At 41.4% G+C, this 26394-nt stretch overlaps 1 protein-coding gene across 7 annotated transcripts in view; it reads right to left on the reverse strand.

The window, feature by feature from the left end:
- Positions 1–25113, reverse strand: part of FGFR1 (fibroblast growth factor receptor 1) — a 67074-nt gene extending 41961 nt beyond the window's left edge. For all 7 annotated transcript variants that reach the window (XM_074287277.1, XM_074287276.1, XM_074287275.1 and 4 more), the window contains exons 1-2: positions 24410–25113; positions 10965–11149 (exon numbers count right to left, since the gene is read on the reverse strand). In XM_074287277.1, coding sequence (XP_074143378.1) covers positions 10965–11055 — 91 coding nt within the window. In that variant the 5' untranslated portion in view covers positions 11056–11149; positions 24410–25113. The remainder of the gene's footprint in view (positions 1–10964; positions 11150–24409) is intronic.
- Between the last annotated feature and the right edge of the window lie 1281 nt (positions 25114–26394).

The following is a 26394-nucleotide window of genomic DNA, read 5'->3' on the forward strand; positions in this document are numbered from 1 at the left end:
GCCTAGAGCTCAGGTTCTAAAATCATTTTATCTCCTCATAGTCAGCTGTGTTCCCCCCATCAGTCTTCCTTATTTCTTTTATTCTATTTTTCTAGTCTCTCTTTTCTCTTTCCCGAATTTTCTTCATTCCCTCTTACCTCCCTTTGTTTGTCAAAATAAGAAACTGACTTTTGTTGTTGCTGTTGTATTTACTAAATCAAATTTTATGGTTGGTTCTTGTCCTTAACTTAAAAAAAAAAGCTCAGGAAAGGCGAATATTTTGTATTTCTCTTTTTAAAAAATGAAATAAAAAAGAAGGTTATATATTGACTTTTTGTTGATATTTTTCTGCAGGTGAATTAAATTGTGCTTAATATATATTAACTGGATATGTACTTTGTGCTAGGTGGTCAATGATCCATAGCTGTTTTGATGGTGTCATATATTCTCTTAATTCATGTTTAGCTGAAAAGTGGGAGTGACCCTATAGATACAGACTTAGTATGGCACCCAAGAGAACTGTCCTTTTTGACCATTTCTTCAGACTTAGTCTATAAACCTTTCTGACAAGACTCCTTTGCCCCTAATCTGGGAGATTTTAGAGCCCAAGAAAGAGCACCATGATATTCTGGAATCTGATATATCTAAATTTTTATCTTCCAGCATAGTTCTCTAAACATAGTAGGTGCTTAATATAATGTTTATGGAATTGACTTTAATTGATTCATACAAAGAATGCTCAGGTGTTAAAGCTATCTTGGGGCCTCTGACCCTTGAATCAGATTCCAAATTCGCTCTGGATAGAAACTCAGTCTCTGGCTATAATAGGGCAGCCAACTTCAAGGAAGCCTTTGTTCTCTTGATGATTGCAGTGAGATAGGGAAAAGTTCTCCAGAAGGCAACTCAAAGACCTGTCCCCTCAGCACAACCTCATCCTGTGAAGAATAGAACATCATACCATGAATTGGACACTCTGATTTATCTTCCTTCACCTTTGCCCAAACACTAATATACACCACCCTCTGCAGATTCCTTGGGATGTTAGAGCCACAAGACATGGGGGAGTGGATCTCCTTGTGAAATCACTGGGATAAACATAGCACTGTTCTTAATGGAGTTCCCATCAATAACTATTAGTACCAAGATCTTTGTATTCTCCAAAGCACTATTTTGCATCAGGTAAGTGTTGAATAAATGAATGAACCCATGAACAATGGGTTCTGGTGATATCTGGTGAGAGAAATGTCTCAGTCCCAGAAGAATATGAAGCTATATTTTGGGCTGAAACTATTCATTAAGTATATAACTGTTTTTTTTTTTCTTGCTCCTTGCAGATTTCATGAACTATTCCATTTGGGGCTCCATATTACTACACCTTTGATACCTGAGAAACAATTGCTCAAAAGGCCCCAAAAGTCATCTCCTCTCACCCAACTTATCCCAGGAGGCACAGGTAAATCATAACATGCCAGATAGGGAAAAGGCATTGAGTTTCAGGCTCTAAAAGAGCTACTCTTCTTGTACTCCAGGAAAAGTAGGTTGGCTCCCTTGCCCCTTACCCTGGCCCTCTTTGCTTAGAGGCACTGCTCGGTAATTAAGACAGCGTCATTTCAATTGGCAATATCTAAATCTACCTTAGTGGGCAGAACACTGGGCCTGGTCTCTGACATATCTTTGGGCATTCTGGGCAAGTCACTTAACCTGTTTGCTTTACTGCACCGGAGAATGCCATGGTAAACCACACTGGTATCTTTGTTGAGAAAATCCCAGGGATAGTGTGGTTCAGAGGGTCACGAAGGTTGGACATGACCAAACAACCAATCCTGGATCAGTGACAGTGGTGAATTCTGGAGGCAGGAATACATTTTAAAGCTGGAATGGCTATCGCTAACAGGGCATGAGGCTCTGCTTAATTTTCTTGGCCACCGCTGCTGGGAAGAAGATTCCTGTGTGTGAGGAATATTCCATCTTCCCAGAAGAGCTAGGAGAGAGAGGGGCAGCTGAGATGCAGGGGGACTAGAAGAAAGAGCCTAGCTGGCGCCTTCTAGGGCACTACAATAATCCTGGGGACAGCTTGTGGGGACAGGGGAAGCGCTTGTCTCATTTTGAGGCCCCAAGAAGAGAGAGGAGGAGGAGGAGGAGCACAAGGTCCCCAAAGGCCCCCAGGAGAATCTTTCATTGTACAAACAAAACAGGGCCAAGCTGCCAGCTGCACTTTCTGACCCCATGGTTAAGCCTTGCAGGAGAGTGGCTCCCCAAACTCACCTCCCCACTTCTCCTCCCCTGGGGTAAGGTTATCCATCATAGACCAGACACAAGCCATCACTCATTGCTTCCGGCCCGGCCAAGAACAAGTCCTCTGCCTGAGCACGGCTGCACCCCGTGACCTTTATGCAGGGCTTACAAGCTCCAGAAACTGCTGACCAGTTCTCCCAGAGGAAAGTGGTCCTTCATTCAACTAATGCTGCTTTTCCCAGCCACCCAAGCTCAGTTCAAGCCCCCAACAGCAAAAGGTGATGAACTAGTCTTCCCTTCACCCTGATTCTGGAGGGGGAAAATAACACTTTTGTTGTTTTTTTCCCCTCCCTGATGGACTGCTCTGAGAAATTCTTCCCCGCCTCCTCAGCTTGGAGGAGCTAGCTGGCTGGCAAAGCTTGAGTGGAAAATTGGTGAAGCTAATGAATGGTATAGCAATGCAGAGGCCAAAGCCAGGAATACAGCTCTGGAGGGACTCGCTGCTCTGCCCCAGTGTGCACCAGCAGACAGGCTTGAGGCTTGCAGTTCACTTGCCCACCATGAGCTGGCTGCCCTTGACCTCTCCTCTCTGCTTCAGACACAAGGAAAAATCCCCTCCTTCAGAGATTCCCCTCCAGGTCTCCCGGGGTTGGAGGAAGTCCAGCAGCTTTTCCTTCCTTTCCCTTCCCCTCTCACCCTCCCAGATCTTTTTCTTCCCCAGCCCCAAATCCATTTTTGCTTTCAAATAGATTATTTAACATCACCTTTTGGCCCAAGTAATTTCACTGACCTTGTGGCATAGTCTGGAACTTCTTTCACCACCCAATTTGAAATGGAAGAAAACAAGCGCTTTCCCAGGCAGAAGCTAGTGCTGCTTTCCCCAGCCACCCAAGCTCAGTTCCTAGGTGGGGCAAGGGAGAGGGCTGCATAAATTGCCTCAGAATAGCCATAGGATTGGGTTCTGCCCGGCCCACCCAGTCAACAACAATCCTCAAAGCTCCAGTTATAGTCCTGAGATGGGAGTACACGGGTGGGGAGGGGGGGTAGTGGTGTGGAAAGCATCAGAGAATGAGATTCTTGGCCATCAAGGCAGTTCAGGAGTAGTAACCTCCTCTTATCCTTTTCTTTGGAGTTCTATGGTACCCGATTCGTTCTCTTCAATAGGCACTTCTTAAATTTGCTGAGATGAAGGCAGCTTGGAGGACCCCTGGGAAAGAAGGGGAAGTCTGGCCTAAGGAAGCAGGGCTTGTTATAAGCTTGGGGTTGGAGGGTGATGGTTTTGGCACCCGTCAGCACAGCCTCTCCCTGTCATGGCAGGTTTTTGCTGAAATAGAGAGACAAAGACCTGCTTTGTGGTCCACGGCCTTCAAGGGGATGGCAGTCAGGAATGGAAATGGTCAGCTTTTCCATCTAACTGTAACTTTTCCTCCCCCTGCCCCAGCTCCTTCAACCAGCCACCAGATTCCTTCAATCAGGCTGAGTGGGTGGAGCTCTAACCCCCTCTCTTCCCTCCCCCCACAAATCCTTTTATTGGTTGCAGGTTTCTGAACATTCTGAGTTTCTTATATGTTCAGCCTGTCCTGTTTGCTGACCCCCTCCCTACCTCCTGCTCACATCTGGGTCAGAGAGGTCCCGAGGGGGTGCCCACATTACTGTTCTATGAGAGACTGAGCAGAACCTGGACTCTCTGTACCATGATGCTGGCTCGCTGGCCACTCTGAATTCACCCCCCTTTTGTTCCCCCAGGCCCATCTTCTTATGGAAATGCTCTGTCCCTTCTGCCTCCCCATGACCAGTACTTAGTCCGCTCATTACTCCTTCCTTCAGGTCCTCTATTTGGAACACAAGGGCTTGGGCTCTGGTAAAACATGCTCAGCAGAGAGAAGAGGTGAGAGGGAGGGAGGGAGGGAGAGAGAGAGAAAAGGGAGGGAAGGCTTTCCTGGAATCCTTATTAAACTTTCCAAAGCCAGCCAGAAAGTGAATACAGGCAACTCTAACCCCTCCCCACTCCCCCAGGAACATTTGTGAACTGCTAGGGAGGCAGCCACTGCTTTAAACTGGGGGAGGGGCTTCCAGACCAACAAAATGCTCAGAAATGGAACTTTTTTTTTTTTTAAAAGGGGGAGCCTCTCCATTCCTGGATTTGGGGAGGGGGGATTGGTGATTTTTTTTTTTTTGGTGGCTCTTTGTTTTTAGGATTTGGACAAATACTTTGCATATCATAGACTGTGAAAGGGGCATTAGAAATCACTCAGTCCAGCCTTTTGGTGTGTCAAATGAGCCCTGGCCCCTGACACTTAGAAGGGCCCAAATCTTATTATCTCTAAGACTTGAATTCCCATCCAAGGTTTTCCTTAGGAACATTAAAATTTGACCCTGTGAATATTTATATTGGACAGGTTTTCTTCAACCTCACAAATGAAGAATGAGCTTGTATTTGAATCCATTCATGCTCAAGAAAATTCTCCCCCATTTTCTTTAGGGCACAGGCAACTCTCCCCTCCTTCAAGATCACGATTTTTTGGCCCCAGCCTCCAGAGTTCACATTTTCTAGGACCAAGTACTAGAATAGGTTTGCCCTGGGCGGTGCATGATTTCCTCCGGACTGAACCTTCTTCCCGGGGAGGCTTTGCAGAGCCATATTATGGCTTAGAGGATTCCCACCAGATCTGAGTATCTGCATGGATACTCAGAGTCTCTCCTCCTTGGCTCTCTTTCTCTTCCTACTCCCCCACCTCATCTTTTAAAAGCCAAGGCCAAGGATCAGCTCAAACCTATGGACTCTATCTCCTAGTCCAGAGAATTCATATCTTGTTCAGCAGAGAAGGGAGCTTTGCCAGCTCAGGTACAGGTCTACTATCTCAGAAAAAAGATAAATGCCTCATCCTCTCAGGTCTCCAGATACTAAGTTCAATGTTCTTGCCAATACATTGTTATTGTTCAGTCACATTCACTCTTTGTGATCCCATTTAGAGTTTTCTTGGCAAAGATACTGAAGTGATTTGCCATTTCCTTCTCCAGCTCATTTTACAGATGAGGAAACTGAGACAAACAGAGCTAAGTTACTTGCCCAGGATCATACAGCTAATAAGTCTCTCAGGCCATATTTGAATTCAGGTCTTTCAGATTCCAGGCCCAGCAGGCAATCTATGGAGTCACTGTGCTGCTACCAAATTACTCTGCCTCCAGGTGCTCTTATCTCCTTAAGACTACTCATGCTCCTTGAGAACAAATTATGGACACTCTTCAGTTCATGAGTCCCTTCAATAAAATGTTTTTGTCTAATAATCATTAACAAACCTAGAGGAAGATTTTCAGTGTGTTGGGTAAATCTGATAAGGAGGATGTGGAGAAGAGTAGTATAGCATGAGAAGGGGTGAGCATCCACATGATTGAAATTCTTAGATCCATTAAAAAGCTACTAAAATGGGGGCAGCTAGGTGGCGCAGTGGATAGAGCACCAGCCCTGAATTCAGGAGGACCCGAGTTCAAATGTGGTCTCAGACACTTAAGACTTCCTACCTGTGTGACCCTGGGCAAGTCACTTAACCCCAGCCTCAGGGAAAAAAAAAAAAAAAAAAAAAAAAAAGCTACTAAAATAATTGTGTCCAAAGGGCTATCAAAATGTGCACACCCTTTGTCTCAGCTGTGTTTCTACTGGGCTTATATCCCAGAGAGATCTTAAAGGAGGGAACTGGAAACTGAGGGGATGCCCATCATTTGGAGAATGGCTGAATAAATTGTGATATATGAATGTTATGGTATATTATTATTTTGTAAGAAATGACCAGCAGGATGATTTCAGAAAGGCCTGGAGAGACTTACATGAGCTGATGCTGAGTGAAATGAGCAGGACCAGGTTGTACACGGCAATAAGAAGATTATATGATAATTAATTCTGATGGGCGCTGCTCTCTTCAACAATGAGATGATTGAGATCAGTTCCAATGATCTTGTAATGAAGAGAGCCATGTACACACAGAGAGAGGACTGTAGGAATTGAGTGTACATCACAACATAGCATTTTTACTCTTTTTGTTGTTGTTTGCTTGCATTATATTTTCTTTCTCACTTTTTCCTTTTTGATCTCATTTTTCTTGAGCAGCAAGATAATTATATAAATATATATGCACATATTGGATTTAACATATATTTTTTACCATGTTTAACATATATTGAATTACTTGCCATCTGGGGGAAGGATTGAGGGGAAGGGACTGAAAAATTGGAACATAAGGTTTTGCAATTGAAAAATTGTTTATGCATATGTTTTGAAAATAAAAAGCTTTAATAAAAAAAAAAGTCACCAAAATTAACTGACCCAAACCTCATTTTCTTTTTTTATTCTTGTGGCATAATTGTGTTCCTATATCTTTATTTCTATCCAGGGTTCAATACCTCCAGCTAGGGAGGGCTAGAGTAGTTTCAAGTCTCTAAGGCAAGAGTGCTCAAAAATATTTTAGTAGCAGAATCCTTTGCTTTAGATGGCATTTCAACAGAACCTTTGCAGTAAAAAGTAATTAGTTTTTTTTAGCTGATTAGAACTAATAGTACCAAAAATTACTTATTTAAAAAATCTATTTTCAGATCAATTTTATTCAGTCTAACAATAAAACAAATTATTTATTCAGAAGGACCCAGATTGTTTGTTATCTAGCTGTAAGTGTTTTATAATTGGAAACGCCATTGGGAACAATAGTTCATTCTAAAAGCTGCTTCACAACAATTTTCATTTTCTCCTTTATTTACATAAGCCAGTAATGTTTGAGATTATTTCAGTTCTTATTTTCACTTGAAAAATTCAATAATATTGCTTTTAAATTTGCTGTTTTGATAAATGAAACATACAAGGAAACATGGAAAGACTTAAGAGAAACTCAGCAAAACAGAATAGTCTATATATATTGTGTGCAGCTATATATCTACATGTTTTCTTTTTATGAACATAAACACACACACATGTATTTAAAAAATAAAAGCCAGAGGGAGACCTTCTGACAGATTTGGAAGGAGGCAGAACAAAATCATTTTTTTAATTTGCTGGAACTTTCGTTTGGTTTTATTATATTTTGCTAAGTGCTAAGGTTTTTATAGACTATTTTATTACTTATTTTGTATGTTTATTTGATTATGTTTTACTAATATTAGGCTTATACTTTTTAAAAAGTAGCTTGATCTTGCTTATAAATGCTTTTGTAATTTTTCCAGAACTATGATGTTGTTAACATATTAGACATAGATTAAGTTCTCTAAAGGAAGCCTAAATTGGAGATTGTTTCTGCCATATTGGTTTTCTCCAGTAATCTGAGTTCTGGTACTGCAACAAAGTTTATGGATGTTTACTTCATCAGAATAATGGTTAAGAATATTTATCTCTTTACTTAACTCTTAAAATATTCTGAAATTTCTAAAAATATAAATGAATATTAATCATTTTACATGTACTTGGCCAAGATACATCAAGATAATCACCAATCTTTGGGTTAGACCTCAGAAGAATTATGCCTCATTTGACTCAAACTTGAAAGAGAATCTATTTTTTTTTTCTCCCCCCTGAGGCTGGGGTTAAGTGACTTGCCCAGGGTCACACAGGTAGGAAGTCTTAAGGGTCTGAGATCAAATTCGAACTCGGGTCCTCCTGAATTCAGGGCTGGTGCTCCATCCACTGCGCCACCTCGCTGCCCCCAGACTCTATTGTTTTAATATCTCAGAAAAGTGACCTTGCAGTATTTGCTTGAAAACTTATAATGAGGAGGAACTCTCATCTCAGGTAACCCATTCCACTTTTTGGACATCTCTCATTGTTAGAAAAAGTTCCTAATTACATCAAGTTAAAATCTGCTTCTCTCTACATTCTGTCCTCTGCTTCTGGTTTATCCTTTGTGGCTAAAGAACAAGTGTGATCCCCTCTTACATGATAGCCCTTTGAATTCTATAAATCCTTTTTTTCTTGAGGTGAATTATTTCCAGTACCTTCAGTTGATTTTTCTATGTCATTATCTTGGGTCCTTTCATTATGGTTCAGAGGTGTTCCTATGGACACCCTAGTTCATCAATGTCCTCCCAAAAAGATGGTAGCCAGAAATGATCAGGGCAGAGTATTAATGGAGTTAGAATGTGCCTTCTTTGCCATTTATTTATATTTATATATAGTTTATTTGTGCATGTTTATTTGTATTTTGTCTCCCACATTAGATCGCAAACTCTTTGAGAAAAGGGATTATTTTATAACTTTCTTTTTATTTTGACAGCTTAGGATAGTGCCTGGCACATGGTAAGTTTTTAATAAATGTTTACTGACTGACCTTCCCTATCATAATATTTAGAAGGTGATATTTTTAAAATGCCAAGTATAAGAGATCAACTAAAGCATAGAGAGAGCATACATCATTGATTCTAGACCTGTAATGGTTTCATAGTTTTAGTAATATGATAGATTTTGAGCCATGATAGATGCTTCTTTCTTTCAGTGGACAACCCACTGTATACAAAACCATGAAGACTGGGTAGACTTGAGTCAGTTGGCCAACAAGTTTTTATTACTTATTATGTGCTAGACACTATTCTAAAAACTGGAGATAGTATGTCCTGAATCCTCTAGTTTCCAGGGAACAGAATTTGAGTACTTTCATTGCTAAGGTACCTTCTTAATTAAATAATATAGGGAACCTATGTGAATGACCCTGTCAATCATCAGTGTAAATTTCAAGTCTGATTTTAGAAGTGAAAGCCTATATCCCAAAAGTGTGTTCTACTTCAAAAACTTTTACTAGACACTCTTCCTCTGCTCCTCCCACATAACACTACTAAATGTCTCCATTTTGCTTAATCTTCTAACTCTAATCTTTGACTTTTCTTGAAAGAGACATCCTATTCAAATGAATCAAGCTCCCAGCTATAAGTGCACAGCTTTATACCTTTTTCCCAGGAAAAAGCCCTCATTAATTGAGTACTGGGAAACTTATGGTAAGGTAATCTATGCATGAAGATTGTATAAGGGAGGTAAAGATAAAGTACCGGGAGCATTCCAAGGGAGAAAATGTTGAAATGTCTCCATGTTCCCCTTTTCATCTCCTACCTCACTACACAAACGTGAATTCATTTAATTTTCTACCATCATTCAAACAAATAAAATACCATCTCTAACAAAAAGAAGTAAAAATATTTTTGATGATTCCTATTTTAAATAGAGAAAGTCTATTAAGGCTCTCTCTCTATTCACTTTCCACTAACTGCTAATATTCTCATTCTGCATATAGAATATATACACCATATTTGATTGATAAGCTTGATGTTAGTTTATATGGATATTATTTATATCTGTTTTCTTCAGTGTTGTCTTAGAGTAAGCCCCTTGATATTGAGAAACATTGCACAAATTTGGACAGAACAAAGCACAATATATAAGTTCCAGATATAAACACTTGACAAGGATGTGTTATATGTATCCCAGAGCATTATTAGATGAAAGAAACATATGCTTAATTGGTGCACTTGTCAGAAGTCTCAGTCAACATAGCATGAGATGCTTGACCCAAAGCATTGATCAATTCATACAGATAACCAAATTCTTTCTTAACTATTTGCCAATTTTCTATATAATGACAAGCAGTCAGAGAATCACAAATGGACCTATTAAACTCAAAAGGACACTAGCTTAGTGCCTGCTCTCAGAATCTCTGCAACTTAAATTTGGATCCTCAGCAGTTCCCTTGCCTTTCCCACCTCTCCCCCTCCTCCACTTTTTTTTTTTAAGTACACTCTCTTTTGACCCACTGCATATGGATACTAGTCCCATACAATCCATTACTCCTATTGGGTTATGGAGACTGAGACACTTGTTCTTTCTGAGGTCTTTCAAACTTGTGTCCCAAGATAGCAAGTATGTCTATGGGTGTGTAATCTGTAGCCCAGGAAGATCAAACTGCTGTTCTCTTTAACAAGGTCTTTTTTTTTGGCCAAATTTGTTCCCCAAAAACCCTCCACACCATAGAAAGAGAAGGAAATTGGGCTGAGCAAAATCCCACCTTATCTGAGCCAAGTGCTAAATAACTATTCATATCATTCATTCATTTTCAAGTCTGACAGCCAGGATAATACTTTGATCTTACTTAGAACTTTAAAATGTTTTCATAACTCTGAGACAAGGAAGTGGGCTCCAAAATCACCAACCAAAATCATCTTCCCCTGGAAGAAGGGTCATAAGGAGCACAGGGCTCATTTCTACCTAATTCCATCACATGCTTTACCAAGGTCTCCATCCTCAATAATATAAGATGTCACCCAAATAGTCTAGATGCCACAAGACTTTTTCCTAAAGAAACTATTTAGTAGCTAAGATTATAGGTGTCCACCACCATTCTGAACACAATATATACCTGTATATATGGTATATAGCAGGGGTTCTCAAACTATGGTGGTCCACTGAGGACATTTATGCGTCCCACCGGGTTATAGCAAATGGCTGAGGGGCGGAGACAGAGTGTGAAGTTTTGTTTTTACTACAATCCGGCCCTCCAAGTCTGAGGGACAGTGAACTGGCCCCTATTTAAAAAGTTTGAGGACCACTGGTATATAGTATATACTGTATATACTTTCCAGCCATGAAATTATTCTTCTTCAATAAATCTGAGGATCTCTGTCCCCCAACACTATTTAGGTCATAACCAAGGGCTAAATGCTGAAATTCCATATCTCTGAGTAATCCTGCTTGAGACCAATGGCTGGCCCCAGGTCCTTCTTTCCCTTACCTTGTTCAGGCAAGGTTGGGGCTGGTCTGGCAGTGCAGAGTGTGGCTGTGACCAGCACAGCCCAGAAAAGGAGGCCCTTCCAGCTCCACATCCCAGTTCTACAGTTACAGATCGGTGACAAGGCTCCACACCTCCATGGGGACTCTACCCCGTCCTTGGGTTTGACCCGCCTTCTCAAGGTATATCTGCGGAAAAGATCAGAAAGTAATGAAGAAAACATTAGGTACAGAAGAAAATAGTAAGGTTGTGTTGGTGGGTAGGGGGGTCCCCAGATTATGTTATAATTTTCTCAAACTATGCTTAAATAGATAACTCGTTTAGGGTAGTTATCCTTGTCACAGTGTTAGATTCTAGGCATCTGGCATTTGTTTCTTTTTAAGAATGGCTCTTCCCTCTTGTCATATTTGGAAGTATATGGGTTACTTACAGACCCATTTCCACTACTGTCTGGCATGGGAACTGCATTCACTTCATTTCTGATGTGGGCTTCCTCCTTCCTTTGGCTGCATTTGGGCCTGCTCCCAGGAGCTCAATACACTGCCATGGTCTCTGAATAGCCTCTGAAGCTCAATATTGCTGAGCTCCAGAGATCCAATAGTCTCAGTCTGGTGGCTGAGATTATAGGTGGGCTCCACTCTACCCCCCCATGCTAAACACAGAATATACCTGTATATAGTATATACTGTGCAAATGTACTGTGTATATAGTATAACTACATATACAATTTAGCTATTTGTATACATACAGAGGGTCTGCAGTTTATATATCCAAACACATATACATACACATATACACATATAGTATATATAGCATATATATGCAGGATATATATATGTGTATATATATATATATTTGTATATATATACACACACACACACATACATACACACATATTTTACAGTACATATACCACATATACTATGTACATATATAAATACAATTTGCAATATATACACGTATACATAATGATACATATACAGTATATATATAATTATACAGTGTATTTATATGTTACATATAAGGTATGTATATATACATATAGTATATATATATATATATATGTATATATAACAAATAGTTGTTACTATTTTTTCAGTCAAGTCTAATTCTTTGTGACCCCATTTGGGGATTTTTTGCAAAGATACTATGGTGATTTGCCATTTCCTTCTCCAGTTCATTTGGCAGATAAGGTAACTGAGGCAAACAGAGTTAAACCTGGTTTACACAGGACCAGGTTCACATAACCACGTTCAGGTCTTCCGACTCCAGGTCCAGTACTTTATTCACTGAACCACCTAGGTCCGCATGGATGTACTAATATATACTGTATTTGATGTTCTGCCTTGGATACAAAACCAAAAAGATTTCAAGAATTTTGCCACAAAGTTTCCCCTAAGTCTGAGTTAAGTATCACTTGGTCAAAAGCTTTATAAACTTTTTCAGGGGAAAGGAGAAGGCAAAAGAGAATCACAAGTATCTAATGATGACCCTGATTACTAGATGGTGAATTGGATAGAATCCTGGACATGGAATCAGGAAGAAATCACTGAACCTGAATGAAGTCCATGGAAATAATGCTCAAATAACAGCCTCAGACACATACTAGCTGTGTGACCCTAGATAAGTCACTTAACTTAAACCTGTCAGTTTCTTCATTAGTAAAATAGAGATAATAAGAAAAGCATCTCATTCCCAGGGTTGTAATTGAGGTAATATTTATAAAGTACTTAAATAATCTCAAAGCTCAATATAAATGCTACTTTAAAAATTGCTGTGACAATAATTCACTCAGAAAATCAATTCAACTGGTGGTGGTGAATGGAGAGAACATGGTAGAGAGGCAGCTCGGGGAAGTGCTAGACCTAGAGTTGGAAAGTACAGAATTCAAATCTAGCCTTAGATATTTATCAGTTATGTGACTAGGGTTACTTAACTTGTTTGCCTGTTTCCTCATTTGTAAAATGAAGATAATAGTTTCTACCTCCCATGGTTGTTGATATATATTTGCAATATTATTATTACTATCAAAATTCACTCAGAAAACCAATTCCCCTGGTGGTGAGAAAAGAGCAGTAGTTGGCAATTAAAAGTTTTAAGTTCTAGTTTAGCTATCTATAATCTTGATCAAATCATTTGAATTTTGCTGAGTCTCACTTCCCTATCTCTAACAAGAGGAAGTACATATAATTGATCTCTACATTTCCTTCCAGCTCTAAATCCTGTGATCTTATGAAGTAACCTTATCATTTGTAACCTCATTTGTAAAATGAAAAAATTGGGTTAGATTTCTTAGAGGCCTAAAAATTTCTTTTGGTTTTTAGTATTCTATGATCCTCTGAATAAAGAAAAAATTACTAGACCTCACTTACCCGAAGAGATTCAAACCTCTCTAGTTACTAAAGTCAACTTTCTTAGATATCATTGTGGAATTATAGTTTGAACTCAAGACTGAAAGATGATGGCTGATGACCTAAGGATGATTAGGAAAAATATAGGAACTAGAAGGGCCTTTGGGAATCATGCAGTCCAAATCCCTCATATTATAAGTGAGGAAACTTAGACATGGAGGAAAGAAATGATATCTGTAAGGTCTTATAGCTGTTACTTGGACCCAAGTCTTCTGAGGGTAAGTCTAGTGCCCTTTCCATTATATCCTGCTGTCTGTTCAATCAGGGAGGCCTATTTGATAAGGACATGACTCAAAGATGCCTCATAGTTGGCTCTTGGCCCAAAGCATACCACCTCTATGATTTCCTTTCTATAATTCTCCAAATAATGAAGACGAGCAAGATCTTATACTCCTCTGGAGAACAACATATAGCTGTTTAATATTTACAAAACAATGGGCCTCTTGGGTACTGGGCAGATTCTATATATCCACTTATCTCCAAGATATAACTACATATTTATGTGTATGCTTGTATTTAGATAATTAGAGATATAGTAATACACAAATATATGATTTTTTAAATTAGCAAAGTGTTTTACATATGTTATTTCATGCCAAACTATTCCTAAAGGTAAATGCTAATATTATCCCCATTTTTCAGATGACGAAACTGAGGCAGATAAATTTATGTGGCTTTCCCAGAGTCATACGAGCTATTAAACCTGAGGCAGGATTTGAATTCCATTCTTTCTGAGTCCAGATTTAGCACTCAATATACTATGTCACATATGCAGAGACACATACACGTATGTATACAACCAAGAGGCTTTCTTCCTAAATGCTGAGAAGCCCTCTAAATTATTCAGAGAATCCACCTCTCTGGAACATGTCCTACTGTGATACATTGACCTTGCTTCTCCCCCTGAGCTGGGCTGGGCCCCCTGCAAGTGAGTCAGTGCTGGCTGGCAGCAAACTCCATGAATTCTTGGCTTTGGGTGCATGTTCTCTTGAGCGAGCACAGGAGTGGGTGAGCAGGCTTGTGTGTACACACACACACACACACACACACACACACACACACACACACACACACACACATCTGTCCCCACTCTTCACCACAGCTTCAACTCATTTCAGCTAAGGGCTCCCATCATGACAGGTAGTAAACAACTGAGAATCATTCAGCTCTTCCCTCCAATTTCCTCTTTCCTGATCTCAGCAGAAGCTCTATGTTCCAGGCATTTAGGAAGCAGCTCACTTACTGGTCTTCCATTTTAGACATAAGAGAGCCTGACCTCCCAAACACAATCAGCTACAGGCATGCTGCCTCTCTCCCCAGATTTTTTTTATTTAGATACTATGATATCATGGGTTCGGGGAGCTCCCCAGTGAGGTAACTCCCTTTCCCAATGCATATCAGCAACTACTCTGAAATGCATAGTCTTAGAGGGTTGCCTGACTTAAAGAGACTAAGTAATCTGCCTATGATTAGATGCCTAGTGGTGTCAAAGGCTGGTCTTGAATGCAGCCCGATAGGTTTATACTAGGTTTATAGTCACTACAAAATCATGTCTCAAACTATTCTTTCCCCTTCATAATTGACAGGCCCAATAAAAGCCAATGAGTTCAAAAGATGACCACAAGGTCCCCCTGATATCTCTTGTCATCCTGAGATGAGGAGGGCAGAGGGGAAAACAAAAACAAAAACAAAAACAAAAAGTGTCTATTTCAAGTCATTTTTTCAGAAAAAAAACCCCAAGATTCATCTTTCCTAAGTTCAACATTTATAATGGAGATAGGAGGTAAAGTATTTAACTATGAGAAAATTATTTTACCTTTCTGGGCCTCAGTTTCCTTATCTGTAAAAATAGGGATGCTGGTTTAGGAATTAAGAAAATTAATTTAGACCATTAGCCTCAAAGAGGTTATGATAGTAAATCCATTAGACTTGTTCTGCTTTCAGTTGCCCTTTACCATTTTCAAATATTGCATGGTCAGCAGACACATGCATCCTACCACTAATATCCAGAGATAATAGTTCTGGAAGGAAAGCTATAAAAATTCTCATACTGTAACTTTTGAAATAACTCATAAAGCATTCAAGGTTAGCAAAATGTTTTACATGTCATTTTATCGGGTCCTCATAACAACTTGGTGAGGTAGATAATATGAATATAATTATTCCCATTTTTACAGATGAGGCTAGTGAGAATAAGTGATTTATCAATGACTACAAGTGTTAAGTGTAAGAGCAGGGATACCAAATAAGATTCCTCCAAATTCTAAGTCCAACACTCTTTTATATAACACATTGTCTTCACTTTGAAGGGATCTGGAAATTTTCACCATCTCCTTCATGTCATCTTGTCCACTTTGAATTTACTAATAAAGTCTTACAACCCATTTGGAAGATCTGGATTCTCTATACAGAGCTTCCTCTGTGGCACATAATTATTTGTAGATATTTTCCAAAGAAGCAGCTTTGTAAACTGGCTTAACCACCCATTGGAGGAAAGGCTTTGTCCCTAAGAGACATCCAATACATATCAAGGGCTCATTATTTTTAGGTTCTACAAATCTTGCAAAGTTTCCTAAGGTTCTTAAGTCAGATTTTGATTACCACAAAGGACCTGGATACATTGAGGGAATGGGGTCTTATTACAAAAAAAAGGGGAATGGAAAAGAGGACCTGGATACATTGAGGGAATGGGGTCTTATTACAAAAAAGGGGGGAAGGGAAAAGAGGAAACAGATGATGTATTGAGGACTCTTCTATTCCTTCAATCTATAATTCTGTACCAGTTGAAGAAGGTCACATCTCAGTAAAAAAAAGATGAGCTGACTGAGGATCCTTGAGAAACATTTGAGAAAGTATGGGAAGCCATCAGAACACCATTTTTGGATTATTCTTAAGTAATGTAGAGAGGATGGGGAATAAAGAAATCTGGATTCTAATCCTGGTTTTGTCTTTGCCACCACCTGGGCAAATCCCTCCTCCTCACTTGCCTGGCATTTCTTCATGGAATCTAGACCAGAAAAACAGACAGATGATCTCATGTTCTTCCAGATCTGAAATTGTATGATACTTGAAGGAGGCTCTGGGACTACCATTGGGTGCTGGCAAAAGGCAAGAACTACTCCATTAAGGAAAGATGATTGTGAGAGGAAGTGGTGTAGGTCACTCACTTTTCAAGGGATAGAATACTGAAGGGTAGCACAATACAAAATCCCAAATTTACTCAGCCATAATCCTACTCTGAGGGCTAGGTACAACAAAGAAAGAAATTTTTTCAACTTCCTTAGTCCTATAGGGCAAGAGCTTCAAAAGAGTGGCCTCCTAGATCCAGAGGTATAAATCTTTCTATTTATAAACAAAAGTGAAAACAGCACTTACTAGATTTGAAGTCAGAAATCTATAGTTCAAATTCTGCCACTTATTAGATGTGGGACTCTGGATAAGTCAGAGAATCATAAATCTATAGCTGAAAGGCATCTTACTTTGCCATTCCAGGTCTTGGTTTCCTCATTTGTAAAATGAGGAGAGTATACTAGATGACCTGCTAAGGAAGGTCCTTTCTGGCTCTAAATCTTTTCCCATAATCTTAGGGAAAATGGTCACCTTTCCCAAAAGTGAATACAGGGGAAAAAAAACCCTCAGTTTAGGGAGTGGTTGATGTGAACATTTAACAAACATTTGAAAGAGATTATGCAGTTCAGCTTGCAAAATTTTTGTCTAACCCAAGGGAAATCCTAATATTTTTCTTAAGTCTTTGTATAAACAGGGTCCAAATGTCCTTTGGAAGAAATACTTTTATCAATCCTTCAAGGATCTCTTATTTCCTCTATGTGGATACCTTTTTGTTTTTTTAACAACCCCTTCACACCTGGTTTTCATAATTTGCTAGTTTTAGAGTTAGAAGGGGCATTAAACGCTGAATCCCTTCACCTTACAAATGAGGAATATGAGATCCAGGGAACTTAAATGATTTCCCAGAAGCAAAAGTTAAAAGGAACCCTAGTGGGTATCTAGTTCAACCAAAGTAACTTCTCAGTCCCACACAGTTGTAAATTTCAAAGGAAGAATTTGAACCCAGATCTTTGACTCAACCATTCTTTCCATGTACTGAAATGTTACTTATTAAATTGGTATGGTAGAAAAAAAAATCATCATCTGGTAGCCAATATTCTGGTGTTAAGTCCCTTTGAATTTAGCAAGGTTGGCCATGGACAACAGGCCAGTAATCCATCACTGGGTCTTTTGTAGTCTTTACAGCTTGGTAGGACTTGCTAGGACTTGTGCTCCTCTGGAACAGTCTTTAATGCAAGGTCACCTCTATACCACAATGAGACATGGGATAAAATAGGTATATAAAAATAGGAACAACAATAAAAGAAACACAAGGTGCCCTGTCATTTTCTAGGGCTAAATGAGGTAATCTCTCTATAAAGAGCAGGATCTGGGCTATAGCTATTTAGAATATATCTGGGTAGGTAATAATAACAAAAAACAATAATGATTAATATTTTATAGTAATTATTATGTTCCAGAAACTATGCTAATTGAGCATTTTATGATTATTATCTCACTTGATCCTCACAATCCTAGGACATATAGGTTATCCTTATTTTACAGATAAGGAAACTGAGACCAAAAAAACTTAAGTGTCTTGTCCAGAGTCACATAGCTAAGAAGTATCTGAGGCTGAATTTTTATTAGGATCTTCTTGAGTTAGGTCCTTCTATTTTTCCATCTAGCTACGCAACTCGAATTATAATTCATCCCACCAAAAAAAAACAACAACAACAGATAATAGATTTTATTAAGTATAGGGAAATTAATTATAGGGCACTTAGGTGGCACAATGGATAGAGAGCTGGGCCTAGAATCAGGAAAATCTGAATTCAAATACTGATTCCCACATCATAGCTGGGTGACCCCAGGCAAATCACTTAACTCTGTGAGCCTCAGTTTCCTCATCTGAAAAATGAGCTGGAGGAGGAACAGCAAATCATTCCAGTATTTTTTAAAAGAAAACCCCAAATGTGGTCTCAATAACAGGAGTAAATAACAATAATAGCAAAATACATAGCCAGACATAGTGACATGATGGGCCAAGGGATATCATAGTGACCAAATCTCTCTATTAGTGCAGGTTGGCACTTGGTTTCCTTTTTATATAAGAGTAGCTTAGGAGCACTGAAATGTAAAATAATTTGTCCAGGATCACATAGTCAATAGCAAGGGTGGAACTTTAACCTAAGTCTTTTCAATTCTCTTCACTATGCCACTGCTATAATTCTTACTAAAATTGAAAGAAAAAGACAGTATATTTTATTTTATTGCAATGGAGGATAAGCCAAAACATGTGTATCTTGAAAAAACAAGCATCTCAGCAAAGCTGGATATTAAATCCTCTTTGGAATCTGTAGAATCTGATCTAAAGTGATAGGGATGGAGTGTCTATAATACCTATAACCCTTGGACTTCTTACTATACTACATTTGGGTCTCTTACACAGCCCTTGGGAAGAAGAATGTAGGATGAATTCCCCAAGAGGAAGTTAACTCATTTCAAGTCAGCTCAGGCCCTTCCAAAATAAGCTTCTTGAGTTAATTCTAGCTGTTTCCTTTTCTCAAGATGCAATAAGTTTAATATTTAACTAAGAAAGTCCCCAGACCAACATGGCCCATAGAAATTGAATAGGAGATAAGAATAAAGATCCAAGAATATAGGTATTAGAAAGAGAAAATTTGGATTTGGAGTTAGAAGTCTTCAGCTATTTATATTAGCTCATCATTTGACCTTAAGCAAATTATTTAAATTTTTAAGTCTCAGTTTCTTTCTTTAAAAAAAAAATGAGGGGTTTGGCCCATCTGCACTCTAAGGTGTTTTTCAGCCCTGGTCCTAAATGATTTGTAATTTTCAACAGTTATCATTGGCCCCAAACAAACACAAACTATCCTTTATCCCAAGCATCGACTTTAATATTATAACTTTTATTTTTAAACCTGGTAAAACAAATAGTGGTAGGAGGAGTGTCATTGGGGGATGGGTCTTCAAACTGAACGATCACTTGTCAGGTATTTCGGCTCATGTATAAGTGGGTCCAGGAAGAGGATTCTCTAAATTCCTTTCCAACATCTAGAGGTCTTCCCAAATTAAGCTATATTATTTATCATAATAATAGCTAATATTTATACAATGCTAAGGGTCTTAGCAAATTAAGAGATATTATTTATAATAATAATAGCTAATATTTACATAGTGCTTAGTATGTTCTAGGCACTGTGCTGTGTTTTATAATTACTTTCTTATTTGATCCTCATAACAACTCTAGGAGATAGGGGCTATTATTGTCCCTATTTTAGGGGTGTAGAAACTGAGGCAGAGGTCAAGTGAGTTATTTGCCCAGGCTCAAGCTGCTATTGTTTCCTGTAGGTTTTTTGTTCAGGTCTTCCTGATCTTATTTATAACAGTGAAACAAATCTAAATGTTATTGTTTCGGAGTGAAGGATGGGTAAATACACTGTTCTAGTACCCCAATGGAAAGCTTCAGTCCTAGAGGAAAGTGCTGGTTTGTTGTTTATCCTTCATTTTGAAGAGGACCAGTGACATCATGGAGTAATGTCTTGACTTGTGTATGTATGGATTTAAGTGAGGCAGAGTTGTACAAAGTCAACCAGTGACAAGAAAAGTCAGGTCAATGGCCCAGGATGCAGTGGATGACCTTGGAGTCTTCCATATCTCTCCTGGTTATTCTTTGAATACTTGAGTTGAAGTTTCTTCTCTGCCCATTTACTAGCTTTGTGACTCTGGTAGTTATTTAACTTCTCTGAATCCCAATTTCTTCATCTATAAAATGGAAAATATTAATTTTTGTACTATCTGCCTATACCTGTCTAAGACTGTTGTGAAGAAAGTGCTTTGTGGAATTGTGAGTGATGGAGTAATTAATAATAACAATGTTAGTCTTGTCCATTTCTTCTTGACCCCAAGGACCACAGCATGCCAATACTGTCCATGGGGTTTTCTTGGCAAGAACATCTGATTGCTTTGCCATTTCCTTTTCCAGGGGAATGAAGCAAATAGGGATTAAAGTGACTTGCCTGGGGTCACACTGCTGGTGTCTGAGGGTCCATATGAACTCAGCATTCTATCCACTATCAATTATACCATCACACTTAAAAGATCCGTGATTTCATCAATGGTAGGTGCCTCCCAAACCTCCTCTTGGTTGTCATGAACTGCTGAGGCAGAAAAAATACCTCTGCTGATAGCCAGCCATCAGGGAAGGAGCCTTTCAGAATCCAGCTTGGCTAGTCCTGAAACAACAAACACTGCTTCTAAACAGTAACAGCACCATCAAGATCAACAAATATAAGGAGAAATATAGAAAAGCCTGTGGGAAATAAGGCAAAGTGGAAAAAGCAGAAGGACTTTCTGTAGGAAAACTATTATGTAAAAATATTTACTTGTACGTCACTGGATGAAAGAGTACGCTGGAGTTACTGCCAGTAACGTCTTTAGTATGGGCTGTTTTTTGTTTGTTTGTTTGTTTTTAACTGGAAAGGTGAGTAAATATTAAAATTTAAAAACCTATAAACAGAAGTAAAGTACCCAAAGCAATGTCTTCTCTCGAACAGTGATCCCCTTCTTCCCAAATCGAGAATACTAAAGCCCCTACCCTCATTTTTCTCTCGGGCTCATTAGCAACCAGGGACAAAGGCTGGTGGTTGTATGGACTGGAAAATTTCCCTCCCAGGCGCAGGGCTGCCTGCATGTATTCTAAGCCTTTTCCTGCAGGATCTTAAGGACAATGGCATCTACCAACACTCCTGGGTTTTTCTACGCTTCTGCCGGTGTCTTCGCTCCAGGCGTTTCACTAACTAAACGAGGGGGTTGGACTGGTGACCCCTAAGGTCCCTTCCAGCTCGAACATTCTATATGTTCTATGATTCTATAGATGCAGCCGCATTTTCAAAGTGCTCATTGTGAAACTTTTTAACGTAGGTGAAAAATATCCCGGGGAGAATGCTCATTTCCCTCCAAAACGTGCATCCCATCTCCCCCCCACTTTCTCCCCCAAAGTCGAAGCATGCTGTGAGGGAGCGTGGATGGGGAGTGGCCCGGGAATCTGGACGACCTCTATTAAAAACTGATATAACACTTAGCTATAGCTATGACTAAGAGTCAACGTAACAGATATTTCGAGGAGCTAGTCAGCCGCTAGCTGCTTAACAGTCCGAGAGGGAGCCAAGCCCGCAGTGGCGTCCGCCTTCTTCAGTACACTGAATACTGACCGGGTGCTACAGTCGCGGGGCTGAAGTTGCTTCCTACAAACTTTAGCCCCAAATGGGAGAAAATATGTAAACAAGTCATTAGGGAGGCCATAAGGGCAAGTTCGCAGCAAAGGCAGCTCAGCCATTCCCCGAAAGTAAAGAGAGACCCAAGTCCTGGCCAGAGAGCTAATTAAGCACCAGAACTGGACTTCGTAGGGGCTGTAAAGTCATCCTCGAATGGTGGGGTGGAAAAATAAGGTTGAGGAACGGGAGGAGGAGGGGGGAGACGGGCGGGAACACGAGGGGAAAGCAGCAACCCGCCCAATTGTCCGGAGGCTGTGGGGCAGTCGGTATACCAAAAAAAGCCTGGGTCCGGAGGTGCAGGGAGCAGGGCACATCTGCTGAGGAAACAGTCACCTTAATTACCATGTCTAGAGAAAGTGCGATTTCATTACAACCTCCAAAACTACCGCCCAGAGAAGGAAACCAGAGAAGTGTTTTCAATTTGAAAGAGAGACAGAAGGGAGGGGAGGAGGAGGGAAGTTTGTCTCCCTCTCCTTCCCTCCCCCACTAAACTTTGGACCATAAGGAGCTTTCCTAGTTTAGGGAATGGACACACATACCAAATACACGCAACACACACGCATAGGCACCCTCCCTCTTCTTTTCAATGGGTAACCGTTATTTTAAATACTAGGGCACAGATCTGCAATCCAAACTCTTTAAAAAACACAGAGACCAACTAGGCAAGGGGCAGCGAGAGCAAACACCTCAACCTGGCCCCATTCACACGCCCCCAGCGCCCGCTGCCGCCGCCGCCGCCACATACCAGCCTTCCAGAGGAAGAGTGGAAAAAGCAACGCATGACTGCCACCGCTGGGGGACGGCCCCCTGGGGCTCCCTTGATGGGAAAGGGGCAATCGGCCTTCCCAGAAAGCCCAAGAAACAGCAGTCCAAGAGTTCAGGCCTAATGCCCCTCCTCCTTGGAACCCCACCCTCCCTCCCCCAATCCAAGCTCCAACAGGGAACGACACCTTTCCCGTTTTTTGTTTTTTTTTTTTTCATTTGGAGCACAAAGTGAAATTTTGGGGCTTTGGAGAGTTTGGTCGCGACAGTTCTAGCGCAGTCATTGCCTAAAGGGATGAAGGCTACCATTCTAGAGTGTCTTACCCAAATATCTTTCCATTACTCTCTTCCCCTCCTTCAAAACTCCTATCCCCATTTTATTATTATTATTATTACCACCCAAGATGCTGGAAAGAAGTTTCAATAACCTGGGGTCCAAGTTAACCTTCCTCTCTCTTCCTTCTCCCATCCATCTCTTAGGCGCAGGAAATGCTCCTGGCCCCAGAGGAAAGTGAAGGATTTTAGCATTTGGGGGGTGGGGAGAGGAGTAAAAAACAACAGAGAAATGTTTAGGCGCTGTGTTTGCAATGCTGCCTGTACTGGGTGAAATGGAACCAGATGGGGCTCACTGGTGCAACATCTGGAAAACTAAAAAAATTTAAAGGTGGGGGAGGGAGAACGAGACCACAGCAACATTTTGTAAATAGGCCAATCGTTTTTGGTCCCGGCAGAAGCAGACTGGTTTCAAGCCCCTCTCCCCCGCGCCCCCCCCCCCCAGTTGAGTGAGAGAGGAAAGGGGGATGGGATGGAGCCTTTGCGGATTGCCAAACTATACAAAGGTGTCACTCTGGAAACTGAGTTTCCGGCCACCCCCCCTCCTCTTTTTTTAGCCAGCCCGCCTCTCCAGAAAACCACACAGGGGCCAGAGGGCAAATTAATCCAGGCAAAATCTTTGCCAGAAAGAAGAGTGAGGTTCACTACTGCAAAGTGAACAGCACTGGACAAAACATACTCATTTCATCTCCCATATCCAGATAGATTAGTTGAGTTCAACGCTCCTCCTCCCTCCTTCCACCCGAAAGAGAGAGAGAGAAGAGAGAGAGAGAGAGAGAGAGAGAGAGAGAGAGAGAGAGAGAGAGAGACTTATTCGTCTTTGGGCTCCTTCCAGTTTCCCTCAACTTCCCTCCCTTCGCCTCTAAGGAATTATTCATAGGAAAAGATAACCTCCTCCCCTAAAGAAAATACCTTCTTCACTCTCTAAAACGGACTCTTAGCTATTTAATGACGCCACCTTTCGCCACCTCCCTAAAAACTAAAGGAAGAAAAGCTATCCAACTACCATTCCCTCTTCCCCTCCCCCACCACACACATGTAGACACATCAGGGCCAGTACTTTAATGGGAGTGGGAAAAAGGGATTAGAAAGCGGTCCGATCCAATGATCGGACCACAGCTACCTGCTGCAGTATTGGGGTGAGTCACCACGAGGGGAGGAGTGGAATGCAGCACATTCAAGATTCAGACACAATTTTTCCGTAGTCCTCAGACCCTCAAGCCTCCGGCCACCTTCTCCCTCTGGCCCTTTCCCTTTCCCCGGTCCGGAGATGCATACCCCGCAGTCTCCCAGAACCCCGGACGTTAGTTTGCGGAGAAGTTGGGCGGAGGGAGGAACCGAGCTGGACCGGAGGCGCAGAAGGAGTAGGGGCTCAAAACTGCGAGCGGGAGAAGGGAGAAGAGGGGAGACAAAAGGGGGGAGCGAGGGGAGAGGAGAGGGGAAATCTCCTAAGTACGATGAACAGCTAAAGCTCCTGTGGTTGTTAAACTAGCGTCCGGAGGATGGTGCAGGCGGAGACAAGGGGATCTCCCCGGCTTGGGGATCGCGAGCCAAGGAGAGGCGGCCTCGTATCCGAAGGGGCCCCAGCCACTCTTACCTCCGTCTGGGTTTCTTTTTCCTTAGAGGAAAGTCGGCCGAAGCTCCAGGGGTTGGGAGTCTGGTTTCTTCAAGTTGACCGGCCGCCCCGGGGACAGAACTTGTCCCCGCGGGGCCACAAGAGCCCCGCAGCCGCCGCACAAGTCCCGGGAGCGGCCCCTACACGGCGCCTCCAACCCCGGCGGGAACAATGGGGTCGAAGCGGGTGCCCGCCGGAGGGGGGGAGGGCGGAGGGCTCTCCCCTCCGCCTCCTGGGGTCTCTGGACCCCCTGATCCCCCTCCTCCGGAGAGCCTGGGCTGCGGGCGGCTCACAGCTTCTGCAGTCCGGGCTCCATCTCTCCGCAAGGGCCCCGGCTCCGCAGCGCGCCCAGGCTGCGACGGTGGTGGCGGCGGCTACTGCTGTGGTACAGATCCCAGTCTGTGTGAGCACTGCCAATGTATCCCCAGGACTGGAGGAAAAGTCTTTAGTCACAGTTGTTTCTCCAGCTGCAACAGCTCTTTGGGGTTGGGGATGAGGGGGAACAGACGAAGTCCTCTCTGTACGCTAAGCCTGGACTCTCTGGGTCTTTTCCAGAAGCTCTTTTAAGGCGATCCAGGTAGGCTTCCCTGGGTTCTTGGCGCGCTGCGGCTGAGCTTAGGTCCGGGATCTTGCTCAACCCTTGCCTACTCTCCAGGCTGCTCCCGCTGCAGCTTCAGCGGCCGCCCGCGTATGCAACTGGAGCGCTTTTAAGGCTCTGCGCCTGGAAGGCTCGCTCACAGCCTCACTCACTCAGACGATACTCTAGTCCCCACCTCCATCTCCTCCTCCTCCTCCTACCCCTGCAGCTGCCTGCTGGGCCTTGTAGTTCCCTTACCATTGCTGCAGAGGGGGAAAACCAAGCAGTTGTGTTCTCGTAGCTAGGGGGTCTGCGCATTCCATAGAAAACCGTGTCGTGCAAGGTTTCTGAGTTCGAACGGAAAAGTCGTTCCTCTAGGAGAATTTAGTGGAAAAGTCATTTGGACACGCGTTACACCGTCATTATCTTAGTTCAGGCTTTTATTATCTCCTCTGGACACTTTTGTTAATCTCCTCAAATCCCCAATGCATCCTCCAGTGCACTGATCTTATCATGACCTTACTCCACTAAAAAAGGTTCGCTGGTTTCCCTTTACTTGCTAAAAAGAAAAAAGTTAAAGTTCTGGCATTCAGGGAACCTCGTAATCTGGTTCTAACTGCCAGCCATGGTTTAATGAGGAGAGCACTAAATTTGAGTCAGAGGAGCTGGGTTTGGGACACCTAATAACCTCTTCTTAGGTTTTTTTTTTTTTTTTTTTTTCCCCCTGGGTCTCCCTGCCTTGCCCAGGATGTGTAGAGGTCACATCCTGATCTCAATACTAGTCAGCATGGACGATCTAACCTCCTCCATTTTTTTTTTTTTTTTTTAACCTTGGAAGCTTTACACAAACCTAAGAAACCTGGTAGTTGTGACAGACCAACCCTTGCCCTGCCTCTCGCCAATAATTGTGATATATTTTGTGCTGTATTTGTGCTATATTTTGGATCCCGACACATACTAGCTTGTCAAATGCCTTAAATCAGGGCTATTGTTTAGTCGATTGTTTAGCTTGAGAGTGATAGAGAAAATATTAATAATCCAGCTTAAACATAACATATCAATCTTCCTTTGTAAAGCTGGTTTTTGAACATTTACCAGCAAACCCTTCGTTTAAACCTGCTTTGATTCAGAGTTCTCCGATTTAAGCTATCAGCTTCAACCTCTTCCACTAGCCAGAGCAGGAGCTGTCACCACTTCTAAACAGAAGTTTTTTAAATGTATAAAATAAAACACACAGGATTTCAAAGGAAATGAATTATTTCTAGGTAAAATTGTTATTATTACTATTTTAAAAAACCACCAAATTCACGGAGATTGCATATGACTCCAAATCTCATGATCCTACCTCTCCATTCTCTTCTTTTATATTCTACAAACTATATTATTCCTT

This window comes from Sminthopsis crassicaudata, chromosome 2, assembly GCF_048593235.1.
Source record: "Sminthopsis crassicaudata isolate SCR6 chromosome 2, ASM4859323v1, whole genome shotgun sequence".
NCBI lineage: Eukaryota > Metazoa > Chordata > Mammalia > Dasyuromorphia > Dasyuridae > Sminthopsis > Sminthopsis crassicaudata.